We start from the raw sequence: 17,830 nt of genomic DNA on the forward strand, positions 1-17,830 counted from the left end.
TTGTTACTGATGCAACAATGTGAGAAGCATTTACTGCAAAACATGATGGACCACTGGCCACTGTACAGGAACCAATGGTTATAGTAAAGTAGCCTAAATGAAATGTATTGTTTGTGTTGTGCTTTTAACTAAAAGAAAAACTACAGTGATACATTTCAAAACAATACCATGTAGAAAATACCATAATGTTGGACTGAGTCACAGCAAACTCACCACTGACTGCTATAGGCCATTATAAATCCATAGGATTATAAAGACATTGTGGTTTTTTGGTTGGGGTAGCTGGGAACGGGAAGTCCAATTATATCCCTGGACATCTTGTGTGAGTCACATCTGTGGTCCTTGTTGACGGGACTTTTGGCTGTGACTAAACTCTTCAGTGGACCTTCGAAGCTATGATGTTATTATTTTGTTTGTTTTTTTGTGTACTTGTGTTGTGGTGGCTAGAGCCGTTACATACTCGCATCTGGTTTCTTTTCCCATCAACTGTTTTTATGAAGACAGAAATTACACCATAACTGTAGCTTCATGTCCAGGATGTTAAGTAGTGTTCCTTAGAGAGGTGTATTTAGTTGTGAAGAAGAAATAATGGGAAATGCTTTTTATATATATATATATATATATGACAGGAGAGACATCTAGTGGACAAAGTGGAGTGTCAAATGTTGAAAGCTGGAATTGAGGGAATAATTAGTTTAATTATAAACCCTTGTGTCTGATTGACATTGGCTTAACTTCCCCATTGTTTGGCCTCATACTCAACTGCTGTATGTGTAAAATAACAATATATATTTTAATATATTTTTCTTTTCTTCTGACTGTATTAAAACTCTCTCTTTGCCACATTTTGGGCTTGCACATTTGAGGTGACACAATACAAGAAATTACCAAAAAGCATTGTATTTCACTAAATAGGGAAATACTTCATGTTGTATGGGCTATGCATGAACAAATATATGTTACTTTGGTTTGCCAAAAAGTAATTCACAGATAAAGAAATGTATGTTTTGCTACGTAGTGATGTTACCGATGTTCTAAATCCCCATTTGACCATAACAAATCTTTATGGTAAAACATCCTTCATACATGACACAAAAGACACCTTGTGGACAAAAAAAAAAATAATTAAAAAAAAATATATATATATATATATATATATAATATTCAGAAGACCACACTAATTTTCCATTGTCCCTTTTTATTGCATTAAGATATTTCTACTTTATGTAAGATGATTGATTCACTTATTTTATTTTGAATATATAAAGAACAGAACAGCAGACAATAAATAAAAACAAAACAAATCAATAACAACAAATAACAAGACAATAAATTAATAATAATAACAACTTGTGAACACTTGACGATCTGTTTACATATCCGAAAAGGAGTGGGAAGAAGTATACATTTATTTAATCCCACCCCGTGTCTACCAAATTTACATCAATTATTTACAAAAAAAGAGGAACATAAACGAGGAAAGAAAACATTTCATAAACTCAAAACAAAAAACAATAACTTAATAAAAAACAACAATAATAACAATTATAATAATGAAACTGGAGTTTGAAGTATTGTTTCAGCTTTTATTTATCTCATGATTTTGTTTATTCTATCTTGTGGGTAGTAGCTAGTGCACAAAATAAAATGTGAGTCACTAAAATGTGAGTAAACACGCTGTACTAAAGTAAAGGTTCAGGTTTACTCTAGTAACACAAATGCATTGTACAAATGTAGTTTTGTTCCTCTTCTGGTGAAAAGTCAGTTGTGATCTGTGACACAGATACAGGCAGGTATCCCAAACTGAAACCTTTTGGACTCGGCGATGTACCATTATAGTCTAGTAGCCAACTAGGTGAACCCGGAAATGTTGAGTACACCAAAGTTTTATTGCAGAAATGTGAAGTATGGGTCCCCAGTATACTAAAACTGCTGGATGCTAATTTGCATATGTTGAGCAATTTGCATAATTAGCATAATTAGCATTACTAGCTTAATCGTCCATTTTGACCACATATTTTGCACTGTATGGCCAATTTCTACAATATGTGAGTGGTTTTATAGGTTTTAGAGGATGCTGATTTCATTTCTGGCATTTTCAGATTTGAAAGAGCTAATTTTATTACATATTTTGATTTATTTAGGCAAATTCTGATTACTTTCAGGCATCATTTTAGGTTATTTTTATGGTAAACACAATAATCTTACATTTCAGAATCATGAGTGCTCTTGTGAATGTTGATGCATTGTTTTCAGGGTGTAGTGAAGCTGAATCCCTTCCTGACACTTTTGAATATTCAAAATTGCTTTTTGGATAAAAGATGAATCTTTGTTATCTTTGCTGAATGTTATGCATTTCTGGAAGAAAAAGCAATGCGGGTATTTGACATAACTTGGATCCTGCAACTGTACGATACATATTAATGGGGTAGCTCATTAAGACACCCAATGACATGACATCATCTAAACCTATCACCTTGTGTGATCAACGAACTATGTACAAACATACACTATATACATGCCATAAAAGACAGACCCCGCAAGTCGCTAGGTCAACGCCCGAATGGCAGAAGGGCTGCCCAGGTTTGTCCACAAGTCGCAAGATCCAACAAGGACCCAGTTAAAACGCTGCCAGACGCAAGAGTTAAAACCGAGTCTGGGCAACCCGGGTCAGCCCGCCAGACGCAAAGCTAACCAAGAGGGCCTCACCTCCGCACCTTGCCAAACATGTACATATACAATATATACATGCCATACAAGACAGGCCCCGCAAGTCGCTAGGGCCATGCCAAAGTATATGAGCTGTAGCAAGATTTGTGACATAGCACAGAAGCTGATGAAGCACCATCAGTAGCAATAATGTTTGACAAAGTCTCATGTATGGCTGTGTCTCTGAGCTCCTCGCTCTTAATTAGCAGAGGGGTGATTCCTTTGGACCCAGATATTTTAAAGTCGTCATCTTTGCCACTGCATGGTGCAAACAGACACTTCTTTCCCGACATTTCGACCTGATCAAACCATCTCTCTTTGCTTTGAAAGTACTTAACTCTAGAGTCGAATGGTTAAATAATCCTCCACAACAACTTGAGAAAGTAGCAATAACACTGAATATCGACTGTTTTTAATCCTTTCCTTATCAAACCACAAGAAGTCTGAATTTAAAAAAAGAAGAAACTGAAATTTTAAAATAATGGTAACTAATTTTAGAACACAAGATTCACCCACAAAATGGATCAGACTAGAAATTCACAATGTATTGAACAATACTGTCATAACTCTGTCCACTTTTTATCTTAATGTGAAAACATAAGTAATGTCAACATTAAATCCCTTGACTGACTTTTGTATGAATATTAAGGCAATATAAGAAACAAATATTTGCAGGGTGAATTTCGACATGAAAGTCAACATGACTTGAAAGTCAACACTTTGACACTCAAATTGAAATATCATTCCAACTTAAATCTGGACATGGCGGAATTTATTTCAACATGTTGAGATTAAAATAGAAATTTAGAGAATAAAGTATGGCATCATGTTGACTTGGCATGACAATGTCAAAACTTGTTTAGAGAGGCGTTGGTAAAGTAGCCGTCCTAGACTAGCAATCCAGGCTTTTAGGATACTGGCTAGTGTAACGTTAGGTTAGTTCTACTGCCGAGCGCACAACTTAAATTATGTTGTACCAAAAATTCTCGCTCCTTAACGTTTCAGTTGTTTGTGATTAGCTTGTTCGATAGGGCTATGAGTTCAATAGACATGCTTGAACATGCTAGTTGGTGAAACTACTCCCTTTATGATTAAGTTTTCCATACATTTTTAAATGTTTCAAGTACTTTAAAACTAGACTATGCTCCCTTGCTTTACAACATACTTATTACAACTACAACAGCTAGCTGCAACAGCTTATTTGTATAAAAACATGACCGGACCTCAAGAAATGTAAACAAATTTAGGTTATCAACATTCACATCAAAGAGCAAGAGCTCTTGTGATTCTGAAATGTAAGATTATTGTGTTTACCATGAAAATAACCTAAAATTTTGTCCGAAATTAATAAAAAATGTCTAAATTTATCCAAATTTGTTATAGAGTTACCATTTTGAAATCTGAAAGTGCCATAATTGAGTTCAGCATCCTCTAAAACCTCTTAAACCACTCCAAAATTGTAGAAACTGATCACACAGTGCAAAATCTATTGTCAATCAGGACGATTATGCTAATTATGCTAATTGTGCTAATTATACAAATTGCTCAACATACGAAAATTAGCATCCGGCAGTTTCTGTATGCTGGGGACCCATACTTCACATTTCTGCAATAAAACTTTGGTGTACTCAACATTTCCGGGTTCACAATGGGGCTCTATGGGCTGGCTACTAGACTATTATGTTTTGTATGACTCTCTGGTTTATCCTGTCCTGATCTTTAACTGTAAACCACACCCCACTCTACACACTCAGAAGCAGGTCGAGCACAATTATACTGCTGAAGTAGCCTACTGAAGCATGTTGCTGCAACAGCCCTAATGAAAACCAAGTTTTCCAATGGTCATGATGTTTTTATTATTTATTATTTCTGGGACATCTGAAGAGACAACTTTTTAACATTGCTTTCTCCTAGAGTGTCTTCTAGTGTTTATCTACCACATATTCAGTCTTTTTAAATGTCAAATGCATCCTTCCTACTTATGATATTTATACTTGTTTTATTTTAAATGGTTATGGTTGTTTGTGGTTTGTGTTGCATGTGTTGTGCAATAGAATATGTATTTGTTTAGCCTACTTACTTACTTATTTCCAGCAGATAACATCAAGATAAAACACATTTTGGCAATATGATCAAATAACTTAGTAGTAATTGTTTATGGCCCGTACATCAATCAAATGTTGTCAATAAAGGTCTATAGCTAACTTAAGATGTATTGTTTTCTGTTGCATTGCCTTCTTTTGCACTTCACATTTAACTTCATGTGTTTAAGGAAGGCAATTATTACATTTTTCAAAGCAGTAGGGGTTGTGCCATGGGTTGTGCCATGGATTGTGGTCATTGACATATTGTGGTTCCTCTTTAAATCTTTACACAGCATAGACTTCCGCATGTGATGCCCCGCCCAGCTCCCTCCACATTATGCTGCTGCCTGGTCGGTCGCTAGTCTTGTGACTCTACCGTCTACTACCAACATGATTACTGCTCTGAAGTTTACGCTATTGTTGCTGGCTCTTGCCTTTGCCCAGGGGCTTCACTACAACTACATCGATGAATTGGACAAAGAGGCCGGGACTGTGCGCGCTGTTCAGGCTTCACAATATGTCTCTCTGTGGCCGCTGCCGCAGAAAGTGAAAATCTTAGACCTTTCATTCAAGTTAACCAGCTTTAACATAGTTGACGCCAAGGAGTCATCCGCCGGGTCGAGCTGCAGCCTCCTGCAGGATGCTTACAGGAGGTAAGAAGCTCTATTTTGTGTAATTGTTTTGTTTTTTTGAGCTCTTGTTTTCCGTTTCTTTTTCTGTTTGTTATGAGGAAACAAAGCGCCGTGCTGCGTTCAGGGACCCACACCTACATGACAATCAAGTCTTGCCTTCTCTGCCTCTCTCGACAGGTATTATGAGTACATGTTTGGCATCGCTAAAAGGCAGGGGCCGAGAAAAAGCAGGCTAACAGGTCCCTCTGAGCTGACCGAGCTGCAGGTGTGGATCACATCACCTGACTCTGAATGTGACGGTTACCCCAGTGTGACTTCTGACGAGTCATGTGAGTCTCTTCTCTTCCTTATTGATGTCACATAATCATGATATTAACTGTGGTGCTTCTGTGCAGTGGGGGGATGTAACCAAGTACATTTCAGTATCTCCATTTTCTGCTACTTAAATACTTCTACTACACCACATTTTAGAAAGAAAATGGGGTTGTTACATTAATGTGACAGCTAAAGTTACTAGTTACTTTACAGATTAAAAGATTTTACAGACATAAATATGATGCATTGTTAAAGAGTTAACTGCCCAACAGTAGGCTATATAAAGTAGTTAAAATGATCTCTACATGGACTATATTTCTGCATTACAAGTACTTTCACTTTTGATACTTTACATTCAGGGTGCAACATTCACTTTTTTGTCCATCAGCCAAATGGCTAGTGAATGTTAACATTTTACCAGCCACTCAATAAATTACAGTACCATTGTTTTTGGTTTTTTTGGCTGGTGGTGAGGGAAGAAAATCTGCCAACCACTTGCATATTTTACCAGCATTTAGCTGGTGGATGGTGCTAATTTTGTAACCTGTTCACATTTAACTAACAGTACTTAGGCCTACATACTTTAACTAAAATGTGTCATTTAAGTTAAAGTATGTCAATGCAGGATTATTCTTGTATTGGAGTATATTTAAATTGCAGTGTTGCTACTTTTACTTGAGTAATTTTTATATATATATATATATATATATATATATATATATATATATATATATATATATATATATATACTTCCTCCACCACTGCTGTTGTGGAAATGAAAGTTGCATGCTGTTATCTGAAAGCCTCTGCTGATGAATTATAATATATATCCATTGCTGTATAAGGTATAACCCTCCACCCAAAAATATATAGCCGTTACTTTTCAAATGAAGATACAACATTACAAAAACATATGAAAAGCTTTTAAAATACAGCAGCAGGGTGTAGCTATGGCCCCTTGTCACATTTCAGATGTCTATGGTTGTTTGCAGTTACAACAAAGAGACATACAGCCGCGTAACACTGAAGATTCAAATTCCCTGAAGGATCAGATAAAACACAAACTGCAATGAATTTGTTTATTTACTGTAGTTAAGGTTTTATTATTTTAGGTCACATTTTTATTATTAAGCTGATGTATAACTGCATAGTATCTTAATTACTCAAAATATAAGGTGACTATAAATGGCAACCATATTTTCTATTTCCAAACTAAACACGGATGACTTTTAAAAGTTAGTGTTGAGCCCTGCTTCAATTACATTTTGCTGATAATACTAATGACTTTTACTTGTAAGAGAGTATTTTTACGTTTGTTGTATTGGTACTTTTACTCAAAGTAAAGCATCTGAATACTTTGATGATATCGACACATCTATCTGATTCTTCCTACTGCATTTTACAACCAGAGAAAGGGCTTATACTCATGACTCACCAGTGGAATTAGAGATTACCTGGATTTTAGACATTTTGGATTAACAGGTCAGTATAGGCCGTCTGGTTAAAGCCTCCCTAAGTGTTTAAGAAGCTGACTTTAGTACAGTAATAACCACCTGCCAAGCTTTGACAACACTGGCATGCAATTCACAACTGTTTGTTTCCACAGATGAACTGTCTGTGGATCTGCCGTATGCTGTCCTGAAAGCGCCAAAGGTCTGGGGAGCCCTGCATGGTAGGCTTTTTTTGCCCATTATTGCACCGTTTCAAAGCAAACAATACTACTCTAATACCACACCCAGGAGACAGTTAGTGTAGTTCAGCAGGGGAAACAAGGGGGATCAGCTAGCCTGGCTTTATGCAAATGTAACTAAATATGCCTAGCAGCACCTCTAAAGCTCAATAATTAAAGTAACACTATGTAACTTTTAGCTGCAGCTGTAGTTCCAATGAGACAACCTGTAGGAGGCCCGAAGCAGGAAAAGTTACATAGTGTTGCTTTAACACATTATATCTTGTTTGTTTAATATGTTGTTTTTTGTTTTTATGTTAAACTAAGATAAAATCTCCTCTCTGTAGCTTGATATTTAACAGACAGACATGAGAGTGATATCTAACTCTCAGCAAGAACCCCAACTAAGAGTATTTCCCAAATCTATTTTCTGTCAATCAAATAATTATACTCAGCTCTACTCTGGACCCTTGCAAACACTTGATCACAGATGGAAAATGTTTGTGTAAAGAATGTCTGCTGTATTTGTATATGAAATATGTGCAATCAAAAGCTGCTGTGTTGATAAAGTGCTGAGTCTGATGTGACGTTAAATGTCGTGTGGCAAAACTGGTGTCACTCCAACAACATGAAAGTCCAGTGTGTTTTTGTTACTGTAGAACTTTGCTCCCATACCTAGGGAACGTTATCAAATGAGAGTGACCTTTTCAATTTTATTGTACCTTTTAAAAACTTCCAAGAACTCCGCATGATTACATACAGTGTGTTTATTTTGCATCATTTTTAGGTCTGGAAACTTTCAGCCAGTTGGTATATGAAGATCAATATGGAGCGGTATGTGAAAGACAATATGATTGTATTAAATGTTTTATTCATAATGAGGATCAAGGGGCAACTGTATGTGAGCCAGGATTTAACTTTGATTTTCACTTGGTATCTTTTTCAGAAAAGCATCAATTCAACAGCAATCAGTGACTTCCCTAGATTTGCACATAGAGGCATCTTACTGGACAGCTCTCGGCATTTCCTGCCCCTTAAAGTGATCTTGGCTAATCTGGTGCGTCAGTAAGACCGTTTTTTATTTAGTTTTTTTTCTAATTTTTTCATTTTATTTACTGCTTAAATATTATTTTCCTTTTGTGCATTCATACAGGAAACAATGGCGATGAACAAATTCAATGTTTTCCACTGGCACATCGTGGATGATCAATCCTTCCCCTACCTGAGCCGAACGTTCCCACAGCTGAGCCAGCAGGTCAGTAAGGTTTTTAGGTTATTGGTGGTGAATCTCAGCAAAGACAAATAAAGTTTTTAATATCAAGACGTTGTATTTTTCACAATTCATTAAATTGTTCACAGGGAGCTTACCACCCATACACACACGTGTATACACCCGCTGACGTGAAGATGGTAATTGAGTTTGGCCGTCTGCGAGGCATTCGCGTTGTCCCTGAGTTTGACACTCCAGGACACACACAGTCTTGGGGGAAAGGTAAGTTTTGCATTTTTATGTATTATTTTTACAGAAATTAGATTTTCTTTCTTTTTAAAAACATCAGCATTCAGCAAGGATATATCTGAAAACTAGCCTAGAAATCTAGACGCACCCTGGCGGCAGCAAATGTAATTTGCTTAACATAATGACGGCAGAGTTGCGACAGTTCTGCGTGAATTCCCTGCTACTTGAAAACAAAGAATTTGGCTGCTGCTGCTGGCGAACAGCGGTCTTTCGAATTGGCTTTAGCCGTGACTCTGGAAGACTTGGACTTAGACTTCTCTTTATTGATCCTTTTGGGATGACTCCCGCAAGGAAATTAAATTTCCAGCAGCAGATTTCAGCAGCTTACAGAACACTCTTTAAATAAAGAGGTATAAAAAAAAATACAGTATAAGAATAACAATAAACATTTATCTAAATATAGGAAGTAAACAAACAGTAAAAAACAATAAATTACAGATAAATAAAGATACATATATAGGACTGTGTATGGTATTGTGTTATTATACAGTTAATAAATAAATGACATTTAGCATAAATTAGCAGCTAAGAGCAGTTAGTGTCCAGGTATGTATGTGAGTAGATTATTAATTAATTTATTGCACAGTGAATGAGTGAGTGGCTACCTCTCCTTCCCTTCCTTCCTGTTCTGTTCCGTCCTCTTTACCCTATTTCACCCTATTTCCTCCTCCCCCCGAGTGAGGAGTTATAGAGTATAATGGCATGAGGGACAAAGGAGTTCTTGAGTCTGTTGGTCCTACACTTGGGAAGGAGCTAGAAGGAAGACTTGGAGTTGACTTGAACAAAGAACGGCACTGAAGTCATTCTAATCTCTGACTACGTCACCTTCTTCGTTGCTCTGGTTGGTTGTAGCGCTATGCTATTGCGTGCAGAGGGAATTTGAAAGACAACCGTTTATCCCGCCCCTCGGATTGAGCCCTGCCAGTGGTGTGTTCCCAGACCCAACATTTTGATGTGGGTCTGGCTTGTCAGGCTATCTGAAAACAATAAAGCATGATAAATCTGCTTTTCCTCTCAGGCCAGAAAGATCTGCTCACACCCTGTTACTCTGGCTCCAAACCCTCTGGCTCCTTCGGACCAGTGAACCCCATCCTGAACACCACGTATGACTTTATGAGCCAGTTCTTCAAGGAGATCAGCACCGTGTTCCCTGATGCCTACGTCCACCTGGGAGGTGATGAGGTGGACTTCACCTGCTGGTGAGACTGTGTACGCAATGTCGAAAAACGTATTCTCATCATGAAAGATTGGACAGCGGTTAATATTCGGCTGCTGTTTCTTTTTTGTTTACCCCTGCAGGAAGTCCAACCCGGACATTCAGAAGTTCATGGATCAGCAAGGCTACGGACAAGACTACAAGAAACTGGAATCATTCTATATCCAAAAGTGTGTTTTGCTTGTTTAACAGTAAACTGGCTATCGTTGAAACTTCACATTTTAACTTCTAATCCTAATTTGTGCCTTTTTTGATCTGATAGACTCTTGGATATCGTCACCACTACCCATAAGGGCTACATGATCTGGCAGGAGGTCTTTGATAATGGTGTTAAGGTAACTTAAAGAGTTTTTTTCCATGTTATAGTTAACTCTAACTCTCTAATGCAGGATTTGTATGTACTAACTAGACCCAGAGTTTGGTTTGATAAATGCTTCATCACCATTTATAAGTCTTTTGTTTTTCATTCTGTGTATTAAATTAATTCTTTGACATTTTGGGAAATAAGCTTATGTGCTTTGATGTTTAAAGTTAGATGAAAAGATAGATACCAATCTTATGTTCAAACACTAAATATGTCACCAGCAGCCTATTAGCTTATCGCAAAGACCGTAAACAGTGAGTCTGTCCACCTACCAGCACCTCTAAAGATGACTGTTCTACACTTCAGTTTTTGTACGGATTACACCAATAAGATAAGTAGTTAAGTAGTGAGTTTTAGAGGTGCTGGTAGGTGGATTTTGTTCCCTTTGGAAAGACACAGGCTAGTTGTTTTGCCCTGTTTCCTGTTTATAGGCTAAGCTAAGCTAATTAGCTTCTTATGGAAGCTTCATATTTGGCATACAGACATGAGAGTGGTATCAATCTTCTCATCTAACTCCTAGATAGAAAGCAAATAAACGCATTTTCCGAAAATGCCAAACTATTCCTTTAAACAAAACCAACTCCTCATGTAGTAACTAACTTAAGTGCAGTAGCTTGGTCTGTAACTATTCCAGTTGAAGCCAGACACCGTAGTGCATGTGTGGATCGGCGGCGGGGCGAATGAGGAGATGGGCAAGGTCACGGCTGCAGGGTATACCACCATCCTCTCCGCCCCATGGTACCTAGATTACATTAGCTACGCACAGGACTGGCAGAAGTACTACAAGGTTGAGCCGCTCGACTTCGACGGTCAGTTTTATATGGAATCAATTTAATTTGGTAGAGGAAAACTCTTGATTTGGGCCTGCTTATTGAGGCAAACGGGAATTCTGGCTTTTGTTCAACAGGCTTACGCTTGAAAACTGCACAGTTGTGACAAGGGGAGAGTGCCAGACAGACATGAAGTGAATATGGGGATTTGTTGTTGGTGGTTTCCCGTGTTGTTTATTTTTATGGGTTGATGTAGCTCCCCGCTGTGGAGGACCAAACCTGGTTTATTTGATACAATGACCAATAAACTAAATACTAGTAAATGAGTAAACAATGTGGCATGGTGAGATGGTATACACCCTTCTTTTGTGTCCTGGGTTCAAATTCAACAGCCAGGGAAAAATAAGTCTGGTTTGGTCCTCCATTAACCTGGACCAAGACGAGAGTGGACTGAACCTTTGATTTCCAGACACAAAAATATTACCATGCAGATTATGTGATATAATGCTCTGCACATAGTTAAAATGGAATATAAGCAGAAGTAAAAACACAAGACACAAATGTCTTAAATGGACTTGAAGTAATCGAAGGCTCGGACATTTTCGTCTTCAATCCCCCCCATTTTTCTTCTTTCTCTTGCTAATACTGATACTTTTATGTATGTGTGCTGTGTAGCTGAAACCAGACACACTTATCCATGTTTGGAAAGGAAACCAGGAGCAATACCAGAGTGAGATGGCAAATGTTACATCAGCAGGGTACAAGACCCTGCTGTCCACTCCCTGGTACCTAAACCGTATCTCCTACGGCCAGGACTGGCATGGCCATTACAAGGCCGACCCACAGGATTTCAATGGTTCGTGTCTGCATGATTGATTTATTTAGCAAGACCTCTTTCCACTGCTCTTGACGGCGGGTAATTTGCTGTTTATGCACAATTGCTTTTTCTTAGTATTCACATACTGGTTATAGGACTTTGCCTCACTCATATTATTGTTTTATTGTTCTGACTCAGATTTTAGTAGAGCATTGCTTGACTCTTGACACATACCTGAAATGTCGTTAAAGTTGTTTGTCACTCCTGTGCAAATATGTGTAAGCCTGTTGAATGAACAGAGGGAAATTATCTTAATATTTTGCTATCAGAGGTGAAAAAATCACGGTATAATTGTAATTCAATTGAATATGTTTTTTATTTTATTTCATATATCACTCTAGTCCAGTGGAGTTGTAGATTCCCTGGATGTTGCTTGGGCTGCTATCTCATTGTATATTACATTTTAAAACAGGAACTGAAGAACAAAAGAAGCTTGTGATTGGTGGAGAAGCCTGTTTGTGGGGGGAGTATGTGGATGCAACCAACCTGACACCCAGACTCTGGTATGTTATTCTGTAATAAACTCTTCGTCAGAAAATGATTTTATTTTGAACCATGACACATGACATAACTGATTTTGTTTTGGTTACTTGTCTTCCGTCGCTCCCAGGCCCCGTGCCAGTGCTGTGGCAGAGCGACTGTGGAGTGCCAAAGATGTGACGGACATTAATGATGCTTTTAACAGACTGTCTGTGCACCGTTGTCGCATGGTGGCGTAAGTATCTAAAGTCTGTATATCTCATTATCTCAGGTTTATCTTATCTCACTTATCTACATATTTTATGACTTACTTACTACTTCTGACATACTATACTATGACATTTTGTATGACAAGACAATACTATGGCTTTTTACTACATACTATACTATAACTTTTTAAGACATTGTTATGACATACTATGTATTTGTATTTCATTTTATGACAAACTATGACTTTTTAAGACATACTATACTATGACATATGTATGACCTACTATGAATTTCTATTTCATTTTACAACATTTTTATGGCATGCTATACTAGGAATCTTTTTAACATATTTATGACATACTATATACTATGACTTTGTATGATTTTGTCTTACATACTATGGCTTTTTGACATTGTTATGACATACTATTCTATGACTTTTTATGACATACCATACTATGACTTTTTGTGACATTTTTATGGCATACTATACTTTGACTTTTTTACATATTTATGACATACTATACTATGACTTTTGTGACATACTATACTATAAATCTATGACATAATACTATGACTTTTTAAAAACATTTTATGACATACTACACTATGACTTTTCTGACATTTTTATCACACTATACTATGACTTTTTTGATTTTTTTTTTTACGACATTCTATACTATGACTTTTTTGACATATTTATGACACAATACTAGGACTTTTTATTGTTTATTTTTATGACATACTGCACTATGACTTTTCTGACAATTTTATGACACACTACTATGACCTTTTTGACATTTTTACCACATACTGTACTATGACTGAAAAACTAAATGGATATCACATCCACAGGAGTATTTGTGGAATTCTATTCTATTTATTTTAATTAAGAAATATTTGTATGTGCATCAGAAATACATTTGTGAATCCTGTGTGAATCCAACTGACACATTCCTGTTAAAGGCTACTAATTTAAGATGAAACCTATTAACCATCTGAACTATCTTTTCCTGTCTAAGGCGTGGGATCCCAGCTGAGCCGCTGTTTTCCAGCTACTGTCCCCGTGAGTACAAAGGTATCTGAAAACAACTGAAAGGGGCCGGCCATGGGAATCGAAAAGGGAAGCAAATCCCTATACAAACAATTCCTTGCTTGTATTTTAAACTGAGAAATCAAATGCTAAATTGCCTTTGTAGAGATGTCACTGTACTGATGTTCTGAGACGTATCATTCTTTTTAAATCTGCTCTACAGAACTCTTGATCACATCTAATGTCATAAACCAATCTTGAATTTATAATGCACTCGTTTTTTTATGAATGTTTGTACAATTGACTGTGAATAAAATGTTATTAAAAGTTTTCTCTGTAGTCTGGTGTTTATTTGAAAAAAGCATGCTAAACTTGACTTTTTTCGACATACTATTCTGTTACTGTTTTGTGACTTGTTTTGACATACTATGACTTTTTTTTTTTACTTTTTTGCAACATACTATACTATGACTTTTTTGTGCCTATTTTCGACAGTATATTATGTATTTTTTAGCATAATAGACTACAAGCTTTTTCAACTTTTTGTGACTTTTTTCAACATACTTTTTTGACATACTATACTATTACTTTTCTCTACATACTATAATATAACTTTTGCGACATACTATACTAGGACTTAATTATGACTTTTTTCGACATACTATAATATGACGTTTTTCGACATGCTATAATATGACTTTGTTATAACTTTTTTTCAACATGCTATATTATGACTTTTTACAATATACTATAATATGACTTTTCGACATACTATACTATACTACTAGACGTTTTTGTGATTATTTTTTTATTTATTTTTTTTGGCATACTATGCTAAGAGCTTTTTCAACATACTCTACATGACTTCATTACTTTTTTCGACATACTATGACGTTTTTGTGATTTTTTTTTTTTCAACATACTATACTACGACTTTCTTCAGCATAATATACGTACGTTCCTTTTCCAACATACTATGCTATGACTTTTTTGTGAATTTTTTCGACATACCATTCTATGACTTTTTATGATTTTTTTCAGCATGCTGTACTATGACTTTCTTCGACATACTATTCTGTTACTGTTTTGTGACTTGTTTTGACATACTAAACTATGACTTTTTATAATTTTTTTCAGCATAGTAAACAATGACAGCAGTAGCTCAGTCCGTAGGGTGTTGGGTTGGGAACCAGAGGGTTACTGGTGCAAGTCCCCGTACGGACCGAAGTACAGAGTACTGGTAGCTGAAAAGATGTCAGGTCACCTCCTAGGCACTGCCAAGGTGTTCTTGAGCAAGGCACTGAACCCTCCCAACCGCACAGGGTGCCCGTTCAGTTAAGTCTTTTTATTTATTTACTTTGACTTTTTCGACATGCTATGCAATAACTTTCTTCGATATGCTATACAATGCCTTTTTTGACTATTTTCGAAAAACTATACTATGACTTTTTATGACTTTTTTCGACACACTATACTATGTCTTTTTTGACTTTTTTTGACATACTATACAATGCCTTTTTTGACTTTTTTTGACATACTATACTTTGACTTTTTTTGACTTTTTTCGACATACTCTACTATTACTTTTTATGACTTTTTTCGAGATACTATACTATGTTTTTTTAATGACTATTTCAAAGGTATTATACTATGATTTTTTATGACATGCTATACTATGACTTTTTTCGACATGCTATAATATGTCTTTTTTTACTTTTATTTATACTTTATTTACTATACTATGACCTTTTCATGACTTTTTTCGACATACTATACTATGACCTTTTTATGACTTTTTTTTGACATACTATACTATACTATGACTAATACGTATATACTGTTAGAGGTGGCAGTAGCTCAGCCCGTAAGGTGTTGGGTTAGGAACCAGATGGTCGCTGTTTCACTTGACTTCACAGTTGACTTTTTTCGACATACAATACTATGACTTTTTTCGGGAAATACTATACTATTACTTTTTATGACTTTTTTCGACATACTATACTGTCTTTTTTTATCATAATATACTATGAGTTTTTTTGACATACTATACTATGAGTTTTTTTGACTTTTTTTCGACATACTATACTATGACTTTTGTATGACTTTTTTCAAAATGCCATACTATGACTTTTTTCGACTTACTATACTATACCTTTTTTCGGCATACTATACTTATACCTTTTATGACTTTTTTCGACATACAATACTATGACTTTTTTTCGGCATACTATACTATTACTTTTTATGACTTTTTTCAACATACTATACTGTCTTTTTTATCATAATATACTAGGAGCTTTTTTGACATACTATACTATGACTTTTTTATGACTTTTTTCAACATACTATACTATGACTTTTTTCGACATACTATACTATGACTTTTTATGACATACTATACTACGACTTTTTTCCACATGCTGCACTATGACTTTTTTCAACATAGTAATTCAATTCAATTCAATACAATTCAATTCAATACAATACAATACAATACAATTCAATTACATTACATTACATTTTATTCATAGTATCAAATCATAACAAAAGTTATCTCAAGACACTTTACAGATAGAGTAGGTCTAGACCACACTCTATAATTTACAAAAACCCAACAATTCCAGTAATTCCCCCAAGAGCAAGCATTTAGTGCGACATTGGTGAGGAAAAACTTCCTTTTAGGGAGAAACCTCGGGTGGTGAGGAAAACTTCCTTTTAGGGAGAAACCTCAGACAGACCCAGGCTCTTGGTAGGCGGTGTTTGACGGTGCAGGTTGGGGGTGTGATGTACAGTGGCAATAATAGTTACAATAAAGATAATGGAACTATGACTAGAAATAGTAGTTGTAGTAGTTCATAGCGTAGCAGGGCACTGCAGGGCATAGCAGGACGTAGCAAGGCATAGCAGGGTGCGGAGCAGGACCACGGCGACAGCTGCAACATGATTTAATCCAATGAAAACTGCTGGGCGAAAAAAAAAAACATAAGGACTATACAATGACTTTTTTCAAAAAGCTATACTATGACTTTTTTGTGACTTCTTTCGACATACTATACTATGACTTTTTTCAACATGCTGCACTGACTTTTTTCGACAAACTATTGGACTTTTTTCAACATGCTATCATTTTCTTATGATTTTTGTTGACATGCTATACTATGACTTTTTATGACTTTTTTTTACCATACTAAACTGACTTTTTCAACATACTAAACTATGACTTTTTTTGACATACTATACAATTACTTTTTTGCGACATACTATACCATGACTTTTTTCGACATGCTATACTTTGACTTTTTATGACTTTTTTGACATGCTATACTATGACTTTTTTTGACATACTATACTACGACTTTTTTCGATATGCTATGACGTTTTTCAACATACTAAACTACGACTTTTTTTAACATGCTATATTTTGACTTTTTTATGAATTTTTGCGACATACTAAACTGACCTTTTTCGGCATACTATACTATGACCTTTTTCGACATACTATGTGTTTTTTGTGACTTTTTGTATACTATGACATTTCTATGAATTTTTACCACATACTATACTATGACTTTTCATGATGTTTTTCAACATGCTATACTGTGACTTTTTTTCGACATGCTATACTATGAATTTTTTTACTTTTTTCGACATACTATACTCTGACTTTTTATGACTTTTTTTCAACATACTATACTATGACTTTTTTGACATGCTATACCATGACTTTTTTCAACATGCTGCACTGACTTTTTTCGACAAACTATTGGACTTTTTTCAACATGCTATCATTTTCTTATGATTTTTGTTGACATGCTATACTATGACTTTTTATGACTTTTTTTTACCATACTAAACTGACTTTTTCAACATACTAAACTATGACTTTTTTTGACATACTATACAATTACTTTTTTGCGACATACTATACTATGACTTTTTTGAGACTTTTTTG

At 35.7% G+C, this 17,830-nt stretch overlaps 1 protein-coding gene across 3 annotated transcripts; it reads left to right on the plus strand.

Moving 5' to 3' along the window:
* Nucleotides 1–5,119: 5,119 nt before the first annotated feature.
* hexb (hexosaminidase B (beta polypeptide)) lies at nt 5,120–14,210 on the plus strand. Of its 3 annotated transcripts, none has more exons than XM_031317787.2 (14): nt 5,120–5,446; nt 5,603–5,754; nt 7,347–7,412; nt 8,197–8,243; nt 8,356–8,466; nt 8,563–8,664; nt 8,769–8,901; nt 9,947–10,127; nt 10,228–10,314; nt 10,407–10,479; nt 11,954–12,134; nt 12,568–12,658; nt 12,766–12,870; nt 13,868–14,210. In XM_031317787.2, exons 1-14 carry the CDS (start codon nt 5,184–5,186, stop codon nt 13,929–13,931), a joined length of 1,656 nt encoding a protein of 551 aa, XP_031173647.1. In that variant the 5' UTR covers nt 5,120–5,183; the 3' UTR covers nt 13,932–14,210. The 3 variants fall into 3 exon arrangements, with proteins under 3 accessions (XP_031173647.1, XP_035847535.1, XP_031173648.1); XM_031317788.1 differs by lacking the exon at nt 11,954–12,134 and adding an exon at nt 11,143–11,317 and having other exon boundaries at nt 5,122–5,446; XM_035991642.1 differs by lacking the exons at nt 12,568–12,658; nt 12,766–12,870; nt 13,868–14,210 and adding exons at nt 11,143–11,317; nt 11,416–11,450 and having other exon boundaries at nt 11,954–12,033.
* Nucleotides 14,211–17,830: the final 3,620 nt, after the last annotated feature.

This window comes from Sander lucioperca, chromosome 14, assembly GCF_008315115.2.
Source record: "Sander lucioperca isolate FBNREF2018 chromosome 14, SLUC_FBN_1.2, whole genome shotgun sequence".
Lineage (NCBI taxonomy): Eukaryota > Metazoa > Chordata > Actinopteri > Perciformes > Percidae > Sander > Sander lucioperca.